General features: G+C 46.3%; 1 protein-coding gene across 6 annotated transcripts in view; it reads right to left on the minus strand.

Moving 5' to 3' along the window:
- POLR1A (RNA polymerase I subunit A) overlaps positions 1 to 22,296 on the minus strand; it is a 79,658-nt gene that overhangs the window by 39,100 nt on the left and 18,262 nt on the right. For all 6 annotated transcript variants that reach the window (XM_030827531.1, XM_030827530.1, XM_030827529.1 and 3 more), the window contains 7 exons: positions 17,305 to 17,391; positions 15,833 to 15,938; positions 15,048 to 15,210; positions 12,322 to 12,492; positions 12,066 to 12,188; positions 9,132 to 9,362; positions 4,122 to 4,376 (listed from right to left, as the gene is read on the minus strand). In XM_030827531.1, the coding sequence (XP_030683391.1) occupies positions 4,122 to 4,376; positions 9,132 to 9,362; positions 12,066 to 12,188; positions 12,322 to 12,492; positions 15,048 to 15,210; positions 15,833 to 15,938; positions 17,305 to 17,391 (1,136 nt within the window). The remainder of the gene's footprint in view (positions 1 to 4,121; positions 4,377 to 9,131; positions 9,363 to 12,065; positions 12,189 to 12,321; positions 12,493 to 15,047; positions 15,211 to 15,832; positions 15,939 to 17,304; positions 17,392 to 22,296) is intronic.

Raw genomic sequence — 22,296 nt, forward strand, 5'->3', positions numbered from 1 at the left:
ATTTATCAGGAGCCTCCTGAATGCCTAGGCACTGGGTAGGCTTTTCCCTACTCCAGGGGACCAAACAGACATGGTCCTTTATGATGAAGGAGAACTAGACAGTAAACACATGATCGGATAAATACAAAATCACAAAGTGTTTTAAATGCCAAAGAGGAAAATAACAGGGTGGGTCATAATATAGACTTGAGGTGGGGGGGATGGTCAGAAATAGCCTCTCCGAAGGGCAGTTTCACAGCTGAGGCCTGAGGGCTGAGCTGGCCAGTGTAGGGAGGAAGGGGTTCCGGCACAGGTTCCTCAAGAGAGCTGCGAGTGGGCCTGATGTGCATGACTGCAGAAGGCAGAATAGCCATTATTAGTTATCTCTTCACAATACGGCACAGGGTTCATGGTGGGCCCTTAATAAAGGCTGTTATCTACCAGATACCAAAAAGAAAGGCTTTTATGAAAAGCCTGAGATTTGGTGAGTGCATTAATTTCATTTGACACTTTCACAGCCATTCTGATCCCCAGTCTCCTGAACCTTATCTGTCGGGTCTGTGTTCACAGCAACATAACGCACGCTAAAGTAAAAATAGCTATGCTCACTGACGTTCTTTAAGATATAGCTTTTGTACACTTTTCAATGTTTATAGGAATTTGAGAAAAACCTGTGCCTTTGATATAAAGATTGTTAATAATTTGATTATTTGTTAAATACTAGCCAACAGTATGGTCATGTTTTATAACTAAGGCTAAGGGAACTCACAAATGCAGGCTGGGAGAAGCACCAGAAATTTAACCACATGTACTAACTCAAAGGCTAAAAAAAGCTCCTTGTCAAATGGTCTAAACACTACAGTGATGGGCTCTATGTAAACTCAAAGATAACGGTTACAGATGGGCTGGAAAGGTGGCACAGACCGAAGGCAAGATGAGATGGAGCACACAGCCCCTCTTATGAAGGCTTTGATTTAATAACGTACATAAAAAAATTACACTCTACCTCTTGTTGCCTAGATGGTCTTATTTTGCTTGGGGGAAAAAGCCAAGCTAGTATTATGCATTGGACTCATCTCACAGTCTTTGGGGGGCAGATACTGATTTTTCCTTTTGTTTTCTTCCTTAAAGAACATAATTACAGGTTCTGTGATCTATTCAGTGCCTTTTCCTCTCTCTGCCCAGATTTTTCCATGACTAGACAATTACTTTGATGGCTAAATCGCTTTCAATGCAATCATCACAAATTCTATGGCAGAATGCTGATTAAAGCAATTACTAAAGGTCTACTTATAAATTTCCTAACTCCTGCTTAGGATCAGAAAGAACATCTCCGAGTCAAAACCCCAGAAAATTGTCAGCTTTACTATTCTCCTTAATAGCACAGCAAAATGACATTACAATTAATGTCTCTGGTCAGGATGCTTTGGGAATAGGGTATCCTGTAACTTGAGTTTTCTAGCTGACTAAGTAGAAGTCAGGAAACATATCTCAAGCCTTGCTTAAAAACTTTCCACAAAGCATGGGCCCTCAATAAATAAACAGAAGGAAAAAAAATTAGTCCAAAAAGTAACACATAAATGAAAAGTTTAACTGTTTTCATGGAAAAGAAATAGAGTTCCATTCAACTCCTATTTTAAGTAAAAAGACGCCACAAAACTCTACTAAGTACATAAAACCAATGACAAAATTTACTTTAATTTAGTGTTATGGTTATTTAAGGAAGATAATCTGGTGATAGAGAAGAAATTGAATTATAAAGAAATATGGAAACTAAGGGAAATAAAGATACACTAAGAAAAATGACCCCAAAATACTGGTTTTCCTAGTTTAACCAAATCAGCTCTTGTCCTTTTAGGACTCTGCCAATAAAGACATGTTGCATTTTTATAACCATTAGCAAACATAAGGATTCCACTTCTTGGCATTTACACCAAGGACTAAATAAAATTTATCAAGAATCAAAAGCTCTTTACCTCTGACAAAAGAAAGTGAATGAAAGTACAGAGAATCTTCAAGCCATCTCCCATAAGCTTTTTTCAATAAATTATTGACATTAAGCTTATTTACCTGTGTTCTCCTGCCTCCCTTAAGTGTACACCCAACCTAAAACTCATAGGCATATGAGCATGTGATGAGGTCCACTTGGATTTATATAAGTCAGCCCACTGCACGACACAATGTAAGCATCAAGTCTCCTACGGCTTTGCACCTTATTCAATCAAAATCAAGCACAGCACATTCAAGGTCGTTGGTCTGAGGGCTTCGAGCACCTCAACTCCCCACATAGCTAATGCCTCAGGTCACTCTGCCAGCAAAAAACCATCTGCTGCTCCCCAGTTGTGTCCCCTCTGGTGAAATATGACTTGGCTGCTATAGAGTCAGAGACCCACACAGTTCTGGGAGCCACTTCGGGTCACCTGCCTTCCCTTAGTACCAGCCTTCCCTGTCGAGTGGGGCTAAGAACACGCTAAGAACATGCACAGCCAAGCGCATAGGTGGGGGGGGCGGGGTGGGGGGGTGGGGTGTCATCCAAAGCTGCTGGGTTCGAGTCTTGGCCTCATTGCTGGCTGACATATTACTCACTTGGTGTTTCCTTGTCTGAAAATCACACCAACCTCATAAGGAAGGGAATGCCTGCAAACTGCTTACAGCAGTGCCTAAGGCCCGTGGCTCATTTAATAAACGGCAGCTTTTACTGCCACCACCACAGAGCCACATTATTATTTAAATGAAAACATAAAAAGCCACTTTTCAAATTAGCAACTGTTTTTTTTTTTAATTTCCAAGTAATCTGGGTAGGCCCTTCACCACTTCTTCCTACATTAAGTCCCTTTGCTAATCCACAGCCAACAAAGGTGGGCAGAGAAGGGAAAGGCCAACTCAAACAACCAGGACCCCTGTGAAGCCACAGTGGTGCATCTGGTGGGAAAAGGGTCCGGGATGCCGGGCTCCTGGCCACCTGCCTGATTCCCTAGTGGCAGATGGCTGATGGGAATAGAGAAGCTCCAAGGAGCAGAGGATGCTGACTGACGCTAGGCATCTCTGAGCAGCCCCTGGCACTCCCTGTGCACAGAGCTCTCCAACCCTGCGGCCAGCACAAACCCTAGGAAGATCCAGCAGCTCCTTGTCCTTCCTCCTGCTTCTCAGCTGAGTGTCCTGGACAAGTTACACGAATCCTTCAAGTGTAAAATGTGGACATGAATAGCACCTACCTCCAAGGACTGTGGGGAGGGTGAGATGAGGAGCCTCTAAAGTGCTCTCTGCACAGTGTATGGCACGGAAAAAGTACTTGGGAAATGGGAGCCTTGGTTTGACGTTACGATTATTCTTCATACTCCACCACAATCCAAATGAATGATGTATAACTGTGAATCACTGTGGCACAAATGGCTTATAATTTAGGAGGACTCAGACCTTCGGGTGGGTGGTGAGGGTGAAGGAGGCACTGGAACACACTCTGTCTTCTTCCGTGCAGCCTGCCTCTTTCCCCACTCTGTCCCTCTCATGAGCACATGGTAACTCAGGCCCCTGCCACTCTTGGCCACGAGTCAGCTGCTCAGGAGACGGGGGAGGAAGTTCTGTCCTTTCCTCGTGTCCCTCCGGATAGTTGTGACTACGTGGGGTTGCCCTTGAGAAGTGAACTTGGAGAAAGAAGGAAAGGATTCAAAGAGGAAAGAAGATGCCTTCACGGGCTGCTGGGGGATCTCTTCTGGGCTCTTGGGGTTAGGCTGCTTCTTAAAACTCATGTTTGTCAGAACAAAGGATCAAAGTCATCAGTGGACCATGAGAACCATTACAGTGTTGGGATGCTAATGCTGGCTGGGGGCTACTAAGTTGCAGAATCCAAACTTCCGTGCTGAACACAAGACCTATTACACAGTTATTAAGGTTGGCTTTCTGGGATGGCTATCACAATTTCTGTCCTGATTTACATTTTACAACGCAGCAAGACAGAAACATTTCCCAGCCTCTAAGCAACTAGATGGGCTAAAAACCCCACCTGGGAGAAACCAGGACCCTCCATTCCAGGTGCCCCTGTCCTGGAGCTGCCCAATGACCCCAGGGGCTGGCAGGACCCAACTTAAAAGTGCTAAGTCATGCTGACGATGACCACGGAACGGCCTCAAGGCCAGACCTACCTTGGGAACAAGGTACTGCTGATCGGTGCAGGCCAGGACGTAGGCCTCGGCCCGGCCCAGCTCACTCTGGGGGAAATGGGCATTCATCTCGTCTCCATCAAAGTCGGCATTATAGGCCTTGCAGTTGGCATAGTGGAGCCGCAGCACCTTCTCTTCAGGCAGGATGCGGGCACGGTGGGCCTGGATGGAGGGTCTGTGCAGGGTGGGCTGTCGGTTCAGTAGCAGAATGTCCCCATTCTTCACATGCCGGCACACCTGGGAACAGAGTGGACAGGTGGGTGATCAGTGCAAACGTCAGTATCGCCACGGCTCTTTCCAAGTGCTCACCTCAACTTGACCAAGGTGTGGCTTCTGTCTCACGTTCTAGTCAACTAAATGCAAGGGGAATTTTTCATCTAGAGCAAAACCCTGGAAATCTCTGAGAAATACGTCCTAGGCCCTTCTGGTCCTGGCCCTTCACAACCCTGATCCTGGCTCTAGGCTCAGAAGTATAAGGAACAAATAAGACCACAGGTCTTTGTCTTCTTCAGAAATGCATAGCCCTCCCGGGTTCCTGGATTCCTCTGAAAACTAATCCAAAGAAAGAAATGGATACAACTCCTGAAGACATAACCATAACAAAATGAAGACATAACCATAAAACCACTGGGTTTGAAAGGCATTGGCAGACTCTCGAAACCCCCCCACCAAATGATCACATGTGAGTACATTATTCTAAACAGAAATTCTACATTTCACAAAAATTTTGCCCAGCTTCATATAGCAGAGCCAGAAGAGGGTTCTTAGTTAGTTCAATGCCCTCAGAGAACACTTTATTGCACTTCAAAAATTAAGAGCTGTAAATTGTCATAGTCTTTTGGGAACAGAGTTTCAAAGTAGCTATTAGAACACTTAAAACACATTTCCTGTTGGCTCTTCAAGAAAAAAAAAAAAGCACCCACACAAGGTTAGATGAGTATGTATGTTTGTGCAGCAGCATTTAGAGGCAAGAACTAGAAATAACCTGACTGCCCCATAGAAGGGGCAATAGTATATCCACACTATGGAATATTATGCAGTGATGAACAAGGATAAGGTAAATGTATAGAAGGCCTGAAGTGATGGCAATAATCTATTACAGCAAAGAAAAAAAAACCCAGGTGGCATGTGACATGATGAAAAAAAAAATTTAAAAACCAACCCAGCTTCTGCGTGTCTGTGTGTGTGTGTGTGTGTGTGTGTGTGTGTGTGTGTGTCTATGGGAAAGGGGTGGTTGGATCCTCACTAGGCTGTACATTTTTCTGAGACAGTGTCTCTCTCTGTTGCCAGGCTGGAGTATAGTGGTACAATCATGGCTCACTGCAGCTTCAACCTCCTAGCCTCAAACGATCTTCCCGCCTTGGCCTCCCAAAGTGCTGGAATTACAGGCATGAGTCACCACACTCAACTACTTTCCTACATCTTAGCATTGTTCTTCCTATAATGAATATGTGATGCTTCTGTAAATTTTAAAAAAGATCTTCACTTATTTTTAAAGAAAGTAATATTGAACAAGTGCTATGCTCACTGTGAGAGGGAAAACAGAAAATACAGACAATTTTAAAGATAAGAATTTAAAAATCACAAGTAATTGTACCCCTCTAAGATGACCACTGCTCATACTTTTCCCCCCTTATAAATATCTGGCTGGTCATGTCCTTCTGACAGACATCTCTCTCACAAAGCTGACTCTCCCGTACCACCTATTAAGACCCTTACCATCCTTATCTTTAATTATATTAACTACTGGGCCTCCTAAACACGGAACATCAAGTGACACCTTAAAAGACAAATGCATGAAGGTAACTGCCACCCCATGCATTCTGAAGGGCTCCTCTAGTACAAAGGAATTATGAAGACTTGGTGAAATCTCTGCCACCCCAAATCTCCTCTAAATCACAACAGATAGCAGGTAGGAGAAAACAATAAATTATTGGAAGTCTAGTTTCTTCTTATGTTGCCCACATTTATGAAACTGCGTTAGAAAGTTCATTAAAGAGAGAGGCTAGAAGTAATTAAGAGATACTCCCCAAAACTCTCTCCCTGATTCCTGTTCAGTGAGGTTAAAAGTTCTCTCTCTCTAGCTCAGAGAAGCAGGGAGCAAAACCCTCAAGTGCTACAAAGCAATCCTAAAAGTACCTAGCATGGAGTCCGTCTTTTTGCTCCTGAAGGAATTCAAACCTTCCCCTCCCCATTGCCAAGTCCCATGTTTCCAAGGAGACCTAAACTCTGAGGGTTCCCATGAGCATCTGCCCAGGGCGCTGGCCGCTGTCTGACTGCGTCATATAAGCTGAGGTCTTCTTTCTTTAGCCTCTCAAGGGAGAAACTGCCTAGACCTGTGGCCCAAGCCCAAAAAGCCAGGCTGGGCCTAGGATTTGAGTCTTGAAAATTTGAGACATCCTCCAGCGTAAGCAAACTCGCCACAGCTGGGAAGGTACACAGGCCAGTCTGGTAGGCACTGGCCAATCCAAACAGAAGCCCTGGAGCATAGGGTATTCCCCTTGCCAACCCAAACCCGAGGCCCTTCCTTCCTCTTGTCTCTAAATAAATACTGCAGTGAAAATTAGCGTGCCCCAGTGCCCCAGGGTCAGAATTTTCAGAGGCAGGCTTGGAGCCAAAGGCCTGCTTCTGGCAGGATGCTGAGCAGGGCAATGAGCCTTGGCTCTCTGGGCCATTCCCTCTTTTATTTACAAGGCCCAGGGGATGGGGCAGAGCTTTCATACTTCACAGGGGAAATGAGTCCTTTTGGCCTTTCCTCTCCTCACCTAGCCTGTGGTTCCTCCTCGGACGAGACCTCAGTGTTTCCTTCCCAATCAACCTCACACAGCCCCTTCAGCCTTGCCCTGACCCATATGCAACACATTAACCAAAGTCTTCAGAAATTACAGGCCAGGAGCAGTGGCTCATGCCTGTAATCCCAGAACTTCGGGAGGCTGAGGAGGGCAGATCTCTTGAGCCTAGGAGTTGGAAACCAGCCTTGGCAACATGGTGAAACCCCATGTCTACAGAAAATACACAAACTAGCCACACTTGTGGTCCCAGCTACTCAGGAGGCTGAGTCAGAGGATCACCTGAGCCCAGGAGGTGGCGGCTGAAGTAAGCTGTGATTGTAGCACTGCACTTTAGCCTGGGAGACAGAGTGAGACCTTGTCTCAAAAAAAAAAAAAAAAAAAAAAAAAGAAAAAAAAAATCACAGGTTTTGAGGGTAGCAGACTACAGTCCTCAGGCTGGCCACCTGGTTCTATAAATAAAGTTTTATTGGAACACAGCCATGCCTATTTGTTTGTGTACTACCTGTGGCTGCTTTGGTATTAGGCGGCAGAGCCGAGCAGCTACAGCAGAGCCTGCATGGCCCAGGACCACAGAAATATTTACTATCTGACCCCAGAGGAATGAGGGCTTGCTAAGGCCTGACAGAGCAGCAAGAGTTCGCTGCCTTTAGTCCCCTCTTTAGCCCTGAGGCTGGCCCCAGCACCTGGCTCACAGTTGCTTCCTGATGACCCCAAACTCTCCCTGCCCACTTGCCCTGCACATTCCCCTCAAACTTGTTTCTTCTTGGGCATTATGTGCTTAAAGTCACCGTCCGTCACTGCTGTTCCCTATGGTGTCTACCACACGCCTCCGCAACAGCAATACATTTATATGCTCACTTCCTAGTGGTTCCCCCACCATGCTGTCAACTCCAGGGTGGCGAGGATCCGTCCGCAGGGACTGCAAAGTGCTAGCATGCAGGGGGCGTCAGTACTGCCTCATCCCTCACCCCTTCTCCTAGTCTCTCTCTCTCCTTTCCTACTGTGAGTCTGTTTCACATGTTTGACCTGAGTTCAATGTAAGTGAAGTGAAACACACCTTGCTTCTTTTGCATTGCTCACACAGTGCCTAGCAAAACACCAGGCACTTAGGAAAGGCAGATCGATTCTATGAACCTCAATACAAACCTTACTTTGTGCACTAGAGAAGAACAAAAGAGGTGACTTGATCTATGTTTGCATGTGCCCTGTCACCAAAGGAGAATACAGTAACACAGGCGGTGTATTACTGCTGTCCCTCAGGACGGCGGTGAGAACGAGAGGAAGCAAGACGGCCTGTGATGAGCAGTGATGGGCACCACCACAAGGCCAGGAGCATTTCCTTTTCCTCTCGGTTCCCCCAAACTTCCTTCAAGGCTGATGCAACTTTGCAGAGCTGAACTCAGTGTTAAAGAAGGGCAGGTCAGCCATGGGTATGGGTGGGCAGAGGGCAAGGAGAGGCCTGCCTGCTGTGCAGGTGGGTGAGGAAAATCCAGGAAGTCACATGTTGACTCCGGTAGTCACGTGTGGGTTACATCCAAGTTGAATCCATTTCCCTCCAACAACTGCTGCCACTGTTGCCTAGTTAGGGGTCATCTGCTACTCCCCTCCCAGCAGGAATGGCTATCATGTGACAGAGCCACAGAGCTGTCACCTGCTGATTTCATGCACTCAGCAACATTGTTAATCGATCATGTGCTCCTTCCAGTGGAACTCGATAGAGCCTCAGGATTCCCTACCACAGCACTATGGGCTGGCATTAGCAATTGCCCAAAATGGAAACATTAGTTATAACCTGTCATTTGTTGGTTATCACTGGCACAGAGCACTCCCTTCCTAAGAGTGGCTCTCAAACATCAGCATGCAGAAGAACCCTCTGGAAAGCATGGTAAAAAAAGATTCCGAACTCTATTCTCAGAGATTCAAATTCAGTAGAGGTCGGGGGATGTGCATTGCTCACAAGCTCCAGGGATGCTGCTGATGCTGGTCTGGGGACTGCCCTTTGAGTAGTCCTGTTTAAGGGCAGCCATTCTTCTGGCCGGGGACTACAGGTGAATCTAAAAAGCCACCCACGTGTCGGGGAGCTTCCTCTTGGGGATAGGCTCCTGTGTCAGTGCTCACTGGAGCCATGCCTGATGGCCACCAATCACCAGGATCCAAACAGGAGCTGGATGGGTCCCTGACCAAAGCTGCCCTTACTCACAATTTTTGTCCCCTGGGGCTTAGGTGCCCCCGTGGCTGGGGTCAGGAGCTGCTTGGCCACGGCCTCTCGCTGGGTCATGTCCACAGCGCTCAGGGCTGTGCGGCTGCCGTCCTCATTGATGACCACGGAGGCTCCTGGGTGCACATTGGGGCCGTTGATGACTGCTTGCCTAAGTTCCTGAACATTCCACGGGGTAACTGGCTGTGGGTAGGTCAGTTTTGTGGCAAACACCTGGAAATGAGGAATGGAGGTGGAAATTCAGGGCAGAGAGAAAAAAAAGGTCTCATGGACCCCAAATCTGTCTCAATACGCTGTCTTTTCCACCCAAGATGTAGAGGAGCTGTCTGACTTGGCCAAGAAGGTCTTCCAGTGAGCAAAGTAACATCCTGCCTGTCTTCTGCTACTCCCTTAATAGTATAGAGGCTAGGCCTCCTTTTCTATCCGTTAGTCTGAGGAGAATAATTGAAGCGCGGCAGTTTATATAATTTTTTTTTTTTTTGAGATGGAGTTTCGCTCTTGTTGCCCAGGCTGGAGTGCAATGGCGCAATCTCGGCTCACCACAATCTCCGCCTCCTGGGTTCAAGCAATTCTCCTGCCTCAGCCTCCCGTGTAGCTGGGATTACAGGCACGCACTACCACACCTGGCTAATTCTGTATTTTTAGTAGAGACGGGGTTTCTCCATGCTGGTCAGGCTGGTAGAGAATTCCCAACCTCAGCTGATCTGCCCGCCTCGGCTGCCCAAAGTGCTGGGATTACGGGCGTGAGCCACCGCGCCTGGCCAATATTTTTAACCCACTCTAAAACTTCATTTTCTTATCTGCCAATAAATTCAAAGTTCCCAAAGGTGGCATGGGGCACTTGCTTGAGACAGGTGGCAAATGCCATGATATCCCTCATCCACCCTAGCAGACATCACTAATGGATCATGGCGCTGTCCCTGAGCCCAGACATGGCATCGGAATATCTCAACTCCACAGTTCTGGCAGCCATTACAATCAAGGTGGTACTTGAGATGAAACTGACGCATTCCTCTGATACCTAAGAAAATGCAGTGTGCTGTGTTTAAAGCTGGGCCTGGGATACGCTCCAAGTAAAACAAGTTCCCTGTTAAATGAGTTTTTGAGCTACTGAATATTATAAACCTCTAATGCTTCCAAATGTACACAAATACACCAGAGGCTCTGAGATGTCCTACGTAAAGGAACTTGTCTAGCTTTGTACAGGTCCCGCGCAGCAGCACTTTCTCAGAAGGCTCCTGGGGCTACCCCGGCCCCTGCGTTCCTCAGCCTGAGCCTGTTCTACTGTTGCTGATGCACTTACCACCCATCACCGTTCAATAGAGCATATATATACTTGTTCATCTATTTACTGTCTGTCTCCACCCCTGGACACTGCTTTATATGGGAGCACACTAGTCTGTGCTTCACTGCTGGTCTCTAGCTCCTTGCTCCTGTGGCACCTGTCAACAGTGCTCTATGGGAAGCATGTGATCCAAGGGGCCAGAGGCAGTTCTATCCACTCTCATCTTCCCAGCTATCCTGTGAGGAATACCTATGCCCCAGGCCACCATGGCCCTGAGACTTGCGGCAGTCTGCAGGTGGGCAGAGAAATGACTTCGGGGTCTCTCCTCCAGGGACAAGCCACTACCAAACAAACCCAGATCTAAGAAAGAGAACCCAGCACCCTAGAGGACAGAAGAGGCAGCACAAAAGGTCTCTCACGGAGCTGGGGATACTGTAGGCACTATGAAGTCAAGGCCAACAAGGGTGGCCCCTGCCCGCTGTCCAGAGAGGGAAACCAAAAGTCGCTACATGTCTCCTCGGGGCCTCAGATTTGGGAATGTCACCACTGGACTTCGCAAAGCTGGTCCTCACCACATGATCCAGCTTTTGGATGCAAGGACTATGGTTCCCAGGAGGCAGTGGGCACAGGACTGGGCCTTCTCAGACTGCTGTCTCCTGACACATCATGCCTTTGTCCAGGAAACCCAAGTGTGCCACAAAGAGATGAGGCCATGGGGACACAGGATGATCGGAAAGAACACTTCAGCGCTGCTCATCACCAGTCCCCAGAGAGGGGTGGAGGGGGTGGCGTGCAAGGAAATGAGGCTCTCCATGGAGGGAAATTAAACCACCCTCACATTACTGACCTAGAGGCTGGCCCATTAAGGAGGAAGCTGATTAAAGGCTGCTGCTGCTGAGCACCATGGTGTGAAGTGCTAAGGATGTGAGAAGATGAAGCTGGCTCCCGGAGGGGGTCGGGAGGAGAGCACTAACAGGTGAACAGCAAGCTGCTGACCCTGAGAAGTGAAACAGGGCCTGGGCAACATGCACACGTCTCTCTCTGGGACTCACTCCCTTTCCTCTTCCCAGTAACATGGGGTACACCTTTTTTTTTTTTTTTTTTTTTGAGACGGAGTCTCGCTCTGTCGCCCAGGCTGGAGTGCAATGGCGCAATCTTGGCTCACTGAAAGCTCCGCCTCCCGGGTTCACGCCATTCTCCTGCCTCAGCCTCTCCATGGGTACACATTTCTGATGCCTGGAAAGTACACAGGACTGATAACTGATATGCCCCATGCCCTCTTCCTCTCCCCTGTCATGTATTCAATTTGGTAAGGAAGGTCAAAAGACGAGGCTGAGGTGGGCAGGAGGAAGCTTTGTGGGCGGGGATGTGGAACACCCCGCATTCAGCTCCCTGGTGCTGACTTGTGGGTAGAAGGTGTCTGTAAGCCTGGCAAGGAGTGAGAGCAATGCTATCATGCAGCTTCCAGTCACCTCCTTGTGGGCTGTCCAGGAAGAGGCAGAAGCTAGTTCCGCCCAAGCCAGTATAATCTGCTGCACATCCTGTCCCCAGCCCTCTGCGGCATTCTTGTCTGCCACCCACGGGGAGCAAATGAGCCCTACACACACACACACACACACACACACACACACCATGGGAATTCCAATTTCGTTGGTGTTGATGTACATGTCTGGGCAGATGACTGAGCGCGCAGCGTAGTCCACTCGCTTTCCCATCATGTGTTTTCGGAACAGGCCTTCTTTCTTCTCCAGGATCTTTATGGGAGAAAAAAGGCCATAAAAAACATTCAACAAGAATTCCAGTAGGCTTATTAGTTTCTTGTTTCAATACACAATGTTTATTATTTATCTTCTGTAGCTAGCAATGGGAATCCAGTTTTTTGCTCACCTGCCTAATGCCTGGGTACTTGTCCATCATTAGTTTGTCCATCTCGCTATCAAACACAATATTGACGTGGCTCTGAAGGCGAATCCAAATGTTGTAAAGTTTGTCTATGAGGGACTGGCCTGGAAGTATACTCAAAAAGGATCGATCAATAGCAATCAAAGAGTCTTTTTCCTGGAAGATAAAAAACCAAGAAAACAGGGATGATGGAAAAAAGCTCCAAAAGGCCTGGCTTGATTTAATTTTTCTTTCTTACCCTGGCTCTGATAACTATGCACTCTGGAGTTTATCTCCTCTGAACCTGACAGATCAGAGACAAACATGCTAATAAATCAATCTTGTAAGTACATGTCGATAAGACATATCAGTACTATTACATATTTACCAGCCTGTCTCTTTCTAGTAGTAAGATGAACTCAAAATTTATAAGCACGCTCCTTCCTTAAGGCATTTTTGCTGAAATCCCTTAATACGCAATTCCTAAAGAAAACTAGGAAGTCCTTCCCACATCAGTACATTTCTTATGAAGTTCTGTCATCTTGCCAGATAACCAGTTCTCATATGCAGTTTCAGTTTTATTTATGGCTTTGAAAAACTTGATCCAAACCAATTACAAACATGCAGGTGGAACAATTTTTAAAAAGGAACTAGGTTTGCCATACGATATTCTATGTCTTCAATTAAGATGTGGGTCTCCAACTGAGCTATATCAAGTTACTGGCTGATTGCCAAGTCTCACTGGAATATTTAACCAATCCTTTTTTAATGTTTTTGCCCCTAGCCCCGTCTCCTCCTCTCCCACTCCCTACCCAGGGGACAGAAATACACAGAAGCCTTCAGCTGGCTTAGGGCACCACCTATTGATACTGTCTAGCCACCTACTGGCCCCATCAGCTGGGTATGACACAAGGAGACAGATGGTCCCATGTCTTCCAGCGTGGGCAGATAAGAGAAGAAACCTGTCAGTGTCTTGAGGTGGGAGGGTGAGGGTGGATGAAGATTCAGGAAACGAGAATGTCATGAAAACCCAGTAGTGATGAAGTGGGCTTGTCCTCAAACCTGAGGAACACAGGAATCTTCTTTAGTTCTAGGGAAAATAGATGTATTCTACATAAAACACTCAGGGTCCCCTTCTGGCTAGAGTCCCGGAGGGAGATACAGTCGCCTGCATGATGACCCTGCCCCGTTAGCCCAACTCACTGCTCATGGCATTACCTGGTTCAGGATCAGTGATTGTGAAATGAGTGAGAACTTGTCTCACTGGCGTAGCCCCAGTGCCTACACAGTGCCTGGCAAGGGCTGCCATGAGGATGGAACACAGAGAGTAAGGGGAAAGAAAAAACATGTCCTGTCAATCACAAGGAAAGAGGGCACTGGGACATAGGAATCAGAGGATGCTATTTGCCCCTCAGAGGCCAAGCATTTATTTGACAAATGAGATGACCAATTTTTTATTTATTTATTTATTTTTTTAATTATTGAGATGGGGTCTAACTCTGTCACCCAGGCTAGAGTGCAGTGGTGCGATCATGGCTCACTGCAGCCTCAACTTCCCTGGCTCCAGCGATTCTCCCACCTCAGCCACCTGAGCAGCTGGCACCATAGGCGTGAACCACCACGCCCAGCTATTTTTTGTATTTTTGGTAGAGACGGGATTTCACCATGTTGTCCACCTGGTCTAAAACTCCTGGGCTCAAGTGAACCTCCTGCCTTGGCCTCCCAAAGTGCTGGGATTACAGGCGTGAGCTATCATGCCTGGCCAGGCTGCCCGATTTTTAAGGGACATCAAACTAAGATTCTCAACCCTGGTCACTGGGTACAGTTATCCCATGGTCTTTCCTTGGAAACTGCACTAAGGCATGCAGATGGTCGATATCTTACACTAAGGAGTTTTTAAAAGCACACCAATGCTGGCCGATCAGGAAACAAGCAAAACCACAGAAAGCCCCAAGTGTAACCTGCAGCATAAGTGTCCAGGAGACAGTGGCGCCACCTTGTGATGGGCCCGGCACACAGCGGGACTGTCGCAGTGGCTGGAGTCTGAGAACCCGGACTGTCTACCCAAGGCTGCCTATTTGCATCCAGAGAGTACTTTAAAGCTGGGAAGGATCTTGATGACCTCAGCAAGCTTCCTGGGTGCCCAATTCACCTTTGTACCCACTGAAGATCTACTACTTAACCCGGGACACAGAAGGGGCTCAGGAAATGTTAGTTGAAACTGTCCTATTCTGAGAGGAATTTCCACTCTGCAATACTGCCTTCCTGACCCCAATGCTGGAGACATTAACATGTCCAAAATAGAGCTGGCGACATGAGCTCTAGTACTGTGACCCAAAAGGGACACTCTTAGAGCTTAAGGGAAGCAGGCTATTCTTTCTAGAGCTGCTGAGAGCTGGTAGCCCGGAACAGCCTAGGTATGAAATCTCACCACAAATCACATGCATTTTATAGCAGACACTAGTATAAGGAAGTGACTCAACTAGGGTCACCTGGCATGGTTGTTTGGTGCAGAACCTAGACCGGAACCCAGACCTTTCCATTCTCAGACCCATGTGTGTCCCCCTAATGTTCCTAGGTGCCCCCTAAACCCAGAGCTCACACTAAGGCTGCCGCCAGCTGCACAGAACATTCCAGGAAGCATCTCCCGGTACCCAGTGTCTACATTCACATCGCACAGAGTTAGCACTAAGCGTGTGTGCTCATCACATCAGCACCAGAGCAGCCCTGACCTCATCTGTAGTGGGTGCGGCCACTTCCTCTGGCAGCTTCTGTTCTTGGGCCATCAATGCCAGAAGTTTTTGAATCAGAACTACATCCTTCATGACAGCCTGCAAGTTCACCGTCTGGCCATTGGTAAACATCTGGTCTCCTAGGCGACTGACTGGGCGATACCTGCAGGGCGACATACAGAATAAACGAATGTTTAGTGTGAGGAAAGGGTCATGTTCTTCAGCCTCTCACCCATATCTACTGTAGGGAGCACACCCCACCACGCTCAAAACAACCAACCTTCCCAACCAACATTCCAGCTGGGTGTGGTGGCTCAAGCCTATAATCCCAGCACTTTGGGAAGCCATGGCAGGCAGATCACTGGAGGTCAGGAGTTCGAGACCAGCCTGGCCAACATGGTGAAACCCCATCTCTATGTAAAATACAAAAATTATTTGGGTGTGGTGGTACGTGCCTGTAATCCCAGCTACTCGGGAGGCTGAGGTAGGAGAATCACTTGAACCCAGGAGGCAGAGGTTGCAGTAAGCCAAGGTCATGCCACTGCACTCCAGCCTGGGAGACAGTGCAAGACTCCGTTTCAAAACAACTAAACAAAAACAACCAACATTCCTATCGCGTTCACAACAAACAGGAAGGAAAGCAAGCCCTCCCACCACCTGCACCTGGAGCGGAACTGCAGCTTTGTCTCTCAGTGCCCTTGGCCCTTTCACCTCTCTTAGAGGTCACGTTTCAGTTCCTTAGTACGTTTTTTTTCAGGTGAAATAAGTTAATTAAAGGGTATTACCTTGAGGGCGGCACCACCAAGAAATCTAGAAAGAACACACTGGGATTGAATCTGGACTCCATATCATCATCATCCATTCCCGAAAAAAGGTAATTCAGAAAGAATCCTGCATTGGAAAGAAAGAAACCAAGGAGACCATTTAAATCTATCACTAAGGGCATGGGAGGACAACCATAAAAATATTACTGAGTGAGGAAAAAACAGAATACAAGATAATATGTAGAGTTAAGGTCACAGTTTTCTTTTTTGAGAAAAGGTCTCACTCCTGTCGCCCAGGCTGCTGTGCAGTGGTGAGATCATGACTCACTGCAGCCTTGACCTCCCAGGCTTAGGCAATCCTGCCACCTCAGCCTTCCAAGTAGTTGGGACTACAGGTGCGTGCTATCATGTCCAGCTAAGTTTTGTATTTTTTTTTTTTAAGAGATGAGGTTTTGCTTGGTTGCCCAGGCTGGTCTCGAACTCCTGGGCTCAACTGATCCACCTGCCTCAGCCTCCCGTATTGCTGTGATTGGAGGCATGAGCCAATGTGCCTGGCCTCATTTTTCTTTATAAAAACAAAAAATAGCCTCTGTGTACATGACGGTTTGTATGCAGGGGATATGACAGCATAAAAATGGGTACTACAGGGACAATAGCTCTTAACCCAGGGACTGAGATGGGCAAGGATGGGGAAGAAACTTCAGTTGTTTTTAATCACCCTCCTGGACTATTAAAACACATAGACATCACACACATCATTATTACTTTGATCTTCCTAAAAAATATGTTGAATAAAAAAAATTTTTTTTAAGTTAGCCTCCTCCCACCCCTAACAGTTACTGCCAAGAAAGGATCTTCTCTGGATCAAAGCTTTATTTCAGGTTTCTGGTTACTTTAAAAAATGCCTAGAGAAAAAGATTAAAATGTGCTAGGGCCTGCCACAGAAGCAATCATACTAACTCAGTGTTTTTTTTTTTTTTTTTTTTTTTTGATACCTCTTTAACAACGTGTTCATTTGTAAGTGCTTATTACACATACTCTCACAAGGGCTTGAATATACTGCGTAGGTTTTGTTATACACTCAAAAGGAAAGAAGGATTTCCCTTATAGTAAAATTCCAATTTAAATAAGACACAGTTCATTCTTTGATTCACAGAAGGACACAGCATTTTACTTACGGGCATTTAAAATAAGTTACACTGAACCTTCTAAAAATATGCCAACCTATATTAAGCGAGGCCCACCAGGAGTTGTCATTTGATAACCAGGCTCAGCTGTAATAATTGTCAAGTTTTTCGTGCTGGGTATGACCTCCCCTGCTCTATGATATCTCAATGTCAGTGTGCCCTGAAGACTGCCCCAAACCTCTGGATCAGTTCCAGGAGGGAGCTACAGTCATTACAACTTAAAAGAAGTAATAAGGCAGGGTTAATGAGTCCAGGAAATAACAGCCTAGAGAAGATCAAGGCTATTTCTTTAGACTGATACAGCACCTTCATTCTTCCACAGGGCAGAAAGGTGTTCGCGGGCACTGGTGGGTGTTAAGTATCCTCGTTTTCCCGTCTGAGCTTCCTCAATTCCTGGAGCCAAGGAGGAGAATCAAAGTGCAATAAATCAGTAACAGGTACTCTTTCTGCAATGGGATTTATCAATTCTTTATCCCCAAGCCTGCAATTTGACCACAAAAATCAATCTCTACGGTAGCATATTATCAGGCCTGGATTCCCTCTGGTCCTTAATCTCATTTCTATGGTAACAAAAACCATAGGGCTATTGTATAAAACCTTAAAAAAAAAAAAAAGCAAAGTAAAAGAAAACATTACCCATAATCCTATCACATTAACAACTCCTATCGCTTTTATATATTGTTTCCCAGGCCTTTTTGTCTATACAAGTATTTTACACAACTGTAATCTTCAGTGTGGATTTATTTTGTGTGCTACTTTGCCCTTTTAGTATCATCTCATCAGCATTTCTGCACATTGCTATGTAGCTTTTGCCTGATCACCATTTTTCATGGCTATGTGATATTCCATTAAGGATGATTCCTAATTCACTTAACCATATTCTCATAATTGGACATCTGGATTGATTTCCAAATTTTGCTGTTATAAGTAACATTATAATAAATATCTTTATCTACCTGGTTTTTACCAGAAAAGTTCACATAAGTTGAATTATGGATAAATAAGTATTTTTATGGGTAAATATATACTGAGTTCTTTTTACAAATATCATACTGGTGTGTGAGGAATAGATTGCGCTTGGTTTCTCACACTAAGCAAGATCACTCTGGGATGCCATCTACCAGCAATACCCAGGTTACATTAGAAGACCAGGCTTGGGGCTGTCATTCAGGAGGTAGGGTCCAGGCATTTAGATGATTAACTAAGACAAGTAAGTAGTGTGTCTTTCAGGTTCAAAACTTTCTGGGCACTTTGGGAGGCCAAGGCAGGCGGATCACCTGAGGAGTTTGAGACCAGCCTGGCCAACACAGGGAAACCAAACCGTGTCTCTATGAAAAATACAAAAACTAACTGGGCGTGGTGGTGGACGCCTGCAGTCCCAGCTACTCTGGAGGCTGAGGCAGGAGAATGGCGTGAACCCAGGAGGCAGGGCTTGCAGTGAGTGGAGATCGTGAAACTGCACTCCAGCCTGGGCAACAGAGGAAGACTCTGTCTCAGAAAAAAAGAAAATACTGGACATGACTGTAATCCCAACTACTAGGGAGGCTGAGACAGGAGAATCGCTTGAATCTGAGAGGCAGAGGCTGTAGGGAGCCGAGATCATATCACTGCACTCCAGCCTGGATAACAGAGTGAGACCCTGTCTCAAAAAAAAAAGCCCAAAACAAAACAAAAAAAACCCCAAAAAACCTTTTCTGGATACATCCACTGAAACTAAACATTGCTCAATTTTCCCTTTTTATTCACGTATCAGGACAGGAACTATGCCTTGTCTGTGTTCCTAACACTTGACAGGGTGTCTAGCTCACAGCAAATTCTAAATTAAGAGTATACGGCTCAAATATAGATGTTTAAAATAGCCTAAGATAGTCTACACTTAAAAACACCACTCTTGCCTTTTCCTCTTTTTTTTTCTTCCCCCCGAGACGGAGTCTTGCTCTTGTCGCCCAGGCTGGAGTGCAGTGGTGCAATCTCGGCTCACTGCAACCTCCGCCTCCCAGGTTCATGCGATTCTCCTACCTCAGCCTCTCCAGTAGCTGGGATTACAGGCGCACACCACCACGCCCTGCTAATTTATGTATTTTTAGTAGAGACAGGGTTTTGCCATGTTGGCCAGGCTGGTCTCGAACTAACGACCCCATGATCCACCCACCTTGGCTTCCCAAAGTGCTGGGATTACAGGCATGAGCCATCGTGCCCGGCCTCCTCCATTTTTAAAAACTAGCTTCATTCCACCTCCAATTCTCCAGCTAGTTTCTTTAAAATGTGCAGAGGATATGTCATCATAAGTTTTTAGAGAAATCTCTAACTTGGAGAACAATTAACAAATGCACCATAATTTAAGTAGTCTTTGTTAATAGGTATTTAAGTCACGTCCAGTATTTTCTTTTTTTCTGAGACGGAGTCTCACTCTGTCACCCAGGCTGGAGTGCAGTGGCACAATCTTCGCTCACTGCAAGCTCTGCCTCTTGGGTTCATGCCATTCTCCTGCCTCAGCCTCCCGAGTAGCTGGGATTATAGGCATCCACCACCACGCCCAGCTAATTTTTTGTATTTTTAGTAGAGACGGGGTTTTACCGTGTTAGCCAGGATGGTCTCGATCTACTGATCTCGTGATCCGCCCACCTCGGCCTCCCAAAGCACTGGGATTACAAGCGTAAGCCACCGTGCCCGGCCCATGTCCAGTTTTAAACTATTCAAACAACACTGTGAGTATTCTAATTCCTTAGGATAAAGTCATCAAAGCAGAATTGCTAAGTCAAGGAGTCTGCATGTTTAAAGTTTTGATGTCAATAAAAGCATAATATTTCAATGAGTTAACGCAATTGAAGGAAGCATGGGTATGCAATGAAGAATGGCCTTGACCTTCAGGGATAACCACAGCAATTAGAAAGACACATATGTTCAGTGGGAGAAAACAGACCCCATTAACCTGCATTGTGTGGGCATTTCTGAAAATGAATGTCTGAACTTTCTCTTCTACTAAATAGGTTGGAAATGCTGAAGAAGATGGGTCGAATCTCCTCAGCTCCTGTCCCAGCAATGCCCCCACTGCAGTTTGGTCACCGTGAAAGCAGAGGCTGTTCTTCAATCACAGGATCTTAGAGTCAGAAGAGAGCTGTGGAAGCCCATCTCCTCACATGAGCTGCATCCCCTCCTAACAAGAACTTCTGCAGCTTGCAACAATGACTTCTGCCTAGCTGGGATTTCAGAGCATCTTGAATGTGTTTCTTTCAGCTGTAAGAGGTGCCATAGGAAAAAGGGATTCAGAGGTCAAATAACCTGGGATCACAATGGCTGGAAGTGTCTTGGCTATATGAATTCTCATTTTAAATGTTAATGTGCCTTGTGGGGCTCGGGGGGGCACATGGAGCACAGGGAGCACACTGGAGCAGCACGTGTGGCATTTCACAAGCTGACAGCGCTCCCTGTGGGATCACCAGTCCATGGGGACTACTCAGGCACAGCCCTCGCTTTTTTTCTTCCTTTTTTTTTGAGACGGGGTTTCGCTCTTGTTGCCCAGGCTGGAGTGCAATGGCACAATCTCGGCTCACTGCAACCTCTGCCTCCTGGGTTCAAGCGATTCTCCTGTCTTAGCCTCCCGAGTAGCTGGGATTACAGGCGTGCACCACCACAGCCGGATAATTTTTTTTTTTTTTAGTAGTGACAGGGTTTCACCATGTTGGTCAGGCTGGTCTCGAACTCCTGACCTCAGATGATCTGCCTGCCTCCTGACCTCAGATGATCCGTCTGACTCAGCCTCCTGAAGTGCTGGGATTACAGGCGTGAGCCACCACTCCCAGCCTAGCCCTCACTTTTTGATTCCCTCTGATACCAGGAACATGGTCAGACCCATGCTGAGGGTGCTCACTTTCCTCCACATCACTGCTTCCCAGGGTTACTGATCTGTGTCACTTGCAGCCCCTTCAGAGAGCAAGACCACATGGTCTGGTCTGTGTCTTGGCATTGTGCTCATCACAAACACGGTCCTTGGCATAATGCTGAGCGCCCAACAAATAAATGTGTGCTAAATACTGAATACCCAAGCCTGGAGCTGTGGAAGACTATGGTCTACTTGTTTCTAATGCACAGACTTTTGGTTGCACCATCATATTCGCGTGGCTGCAATGAAAGATGACTTTAGAAGAATGGGTTTGGTGAAGGCATTGAAAGGCTACTTACCTGCTGGACATTTGCCCCACGAAAACTATCTTCTAGAATTCGAACCATCTTTGTTCTCAATCTATGAACATTGTATAAGGCATCCTAAGGGCTACAGAAGCAATTCCCAACTGGTATTACAAGAAAATTGTTTTGAGGGCTATTTAATGGTTAAGTGTAGGAAAATCCACTCTTAGGGTGTTAACTGCCAACCATGAAACAAAATTAAAAAGGCTTTCTAAATGCAGTGTGGTATCCTGGGTTGGATCCTGGAGCATAAAAAGGAAATTACTGGAAAACCAGCAAAATTTAAAAAGTCTGTAGTTTAGGTAATAGTGTTGCACCAATGTTAAACTCAGTTTTGACAAATGCACCACGGTAATCTACTATGTTATACAGTAGGGCAAATGAAGTAAACAGTATTAAGGAATTCTCTGTACTATGTTTACTACTCTTCTATTAAGTCTAAAAATTATCCTAAACTATAACATTTTTAAAAAATAATAAACCGGTTTTTCATTTACTCCAGGCCATGCCAGAGTGTTCAATGTAAAACATACATCATGCATCTCCAGGAGGGGATGTTATTTCCATGCTTATCCCATATTCTCAAGCCCTGGTGAAAGGTTTAGTAACAGTATCTGCTATGGACTGCCATGCATGTAATTTCCTCAATTCTAGGCAAGAGGCTTTATGAATGCCAGTACATAGAGTTGGAAATGGAAACGCCTCAAAACAGCCTTCTATCCGCCACTCAGAAAAAGTGGCAGAGCCAAGTGACAATTGCAGGTTGTGCTTTTTCTTTCTTTCTTTTTCTGAGATGGAGTCTTGCTCTGTCACCCAGGCTGGAGTGCGGTGGCACGATCTCAGCTCACTGCAGACTGCACCTCCTGGGTTCAAGCGATTCTCCTGCCCTAGCCTCCTGAGTAGCTGAGATTACAGGTGCCCGCCACCACACCTGGCTAATTTTTGTATTTTTAGTAGAGATGGGGTTTCACCACGTTGGCCAGGCCAGTCTTGAACTCCAGACCTCAAGTGATCTGCCTGCCTCAGCCTCCCAAAGTACTGGGATTACAGGTGTGAGCTACCGTGCCCGGCCAGGTTATGCATTTTCTACCCTGGCACACTGATGACATA

Source organism: Nomascus leucogenys, chromosome 14, assembly GCF_006542625.1.
Source record: "Nomascus leucogenys isolate Asia chromosome 14, Asia_NLE_v1, whole genome shotgun sequence".
Taxonomy (NCBI): Eukaryota; Metazoa; Chordata; class Mammalia; order Primates; family Hylobatidae; genus Nomascus; species Nomascus leucogenys.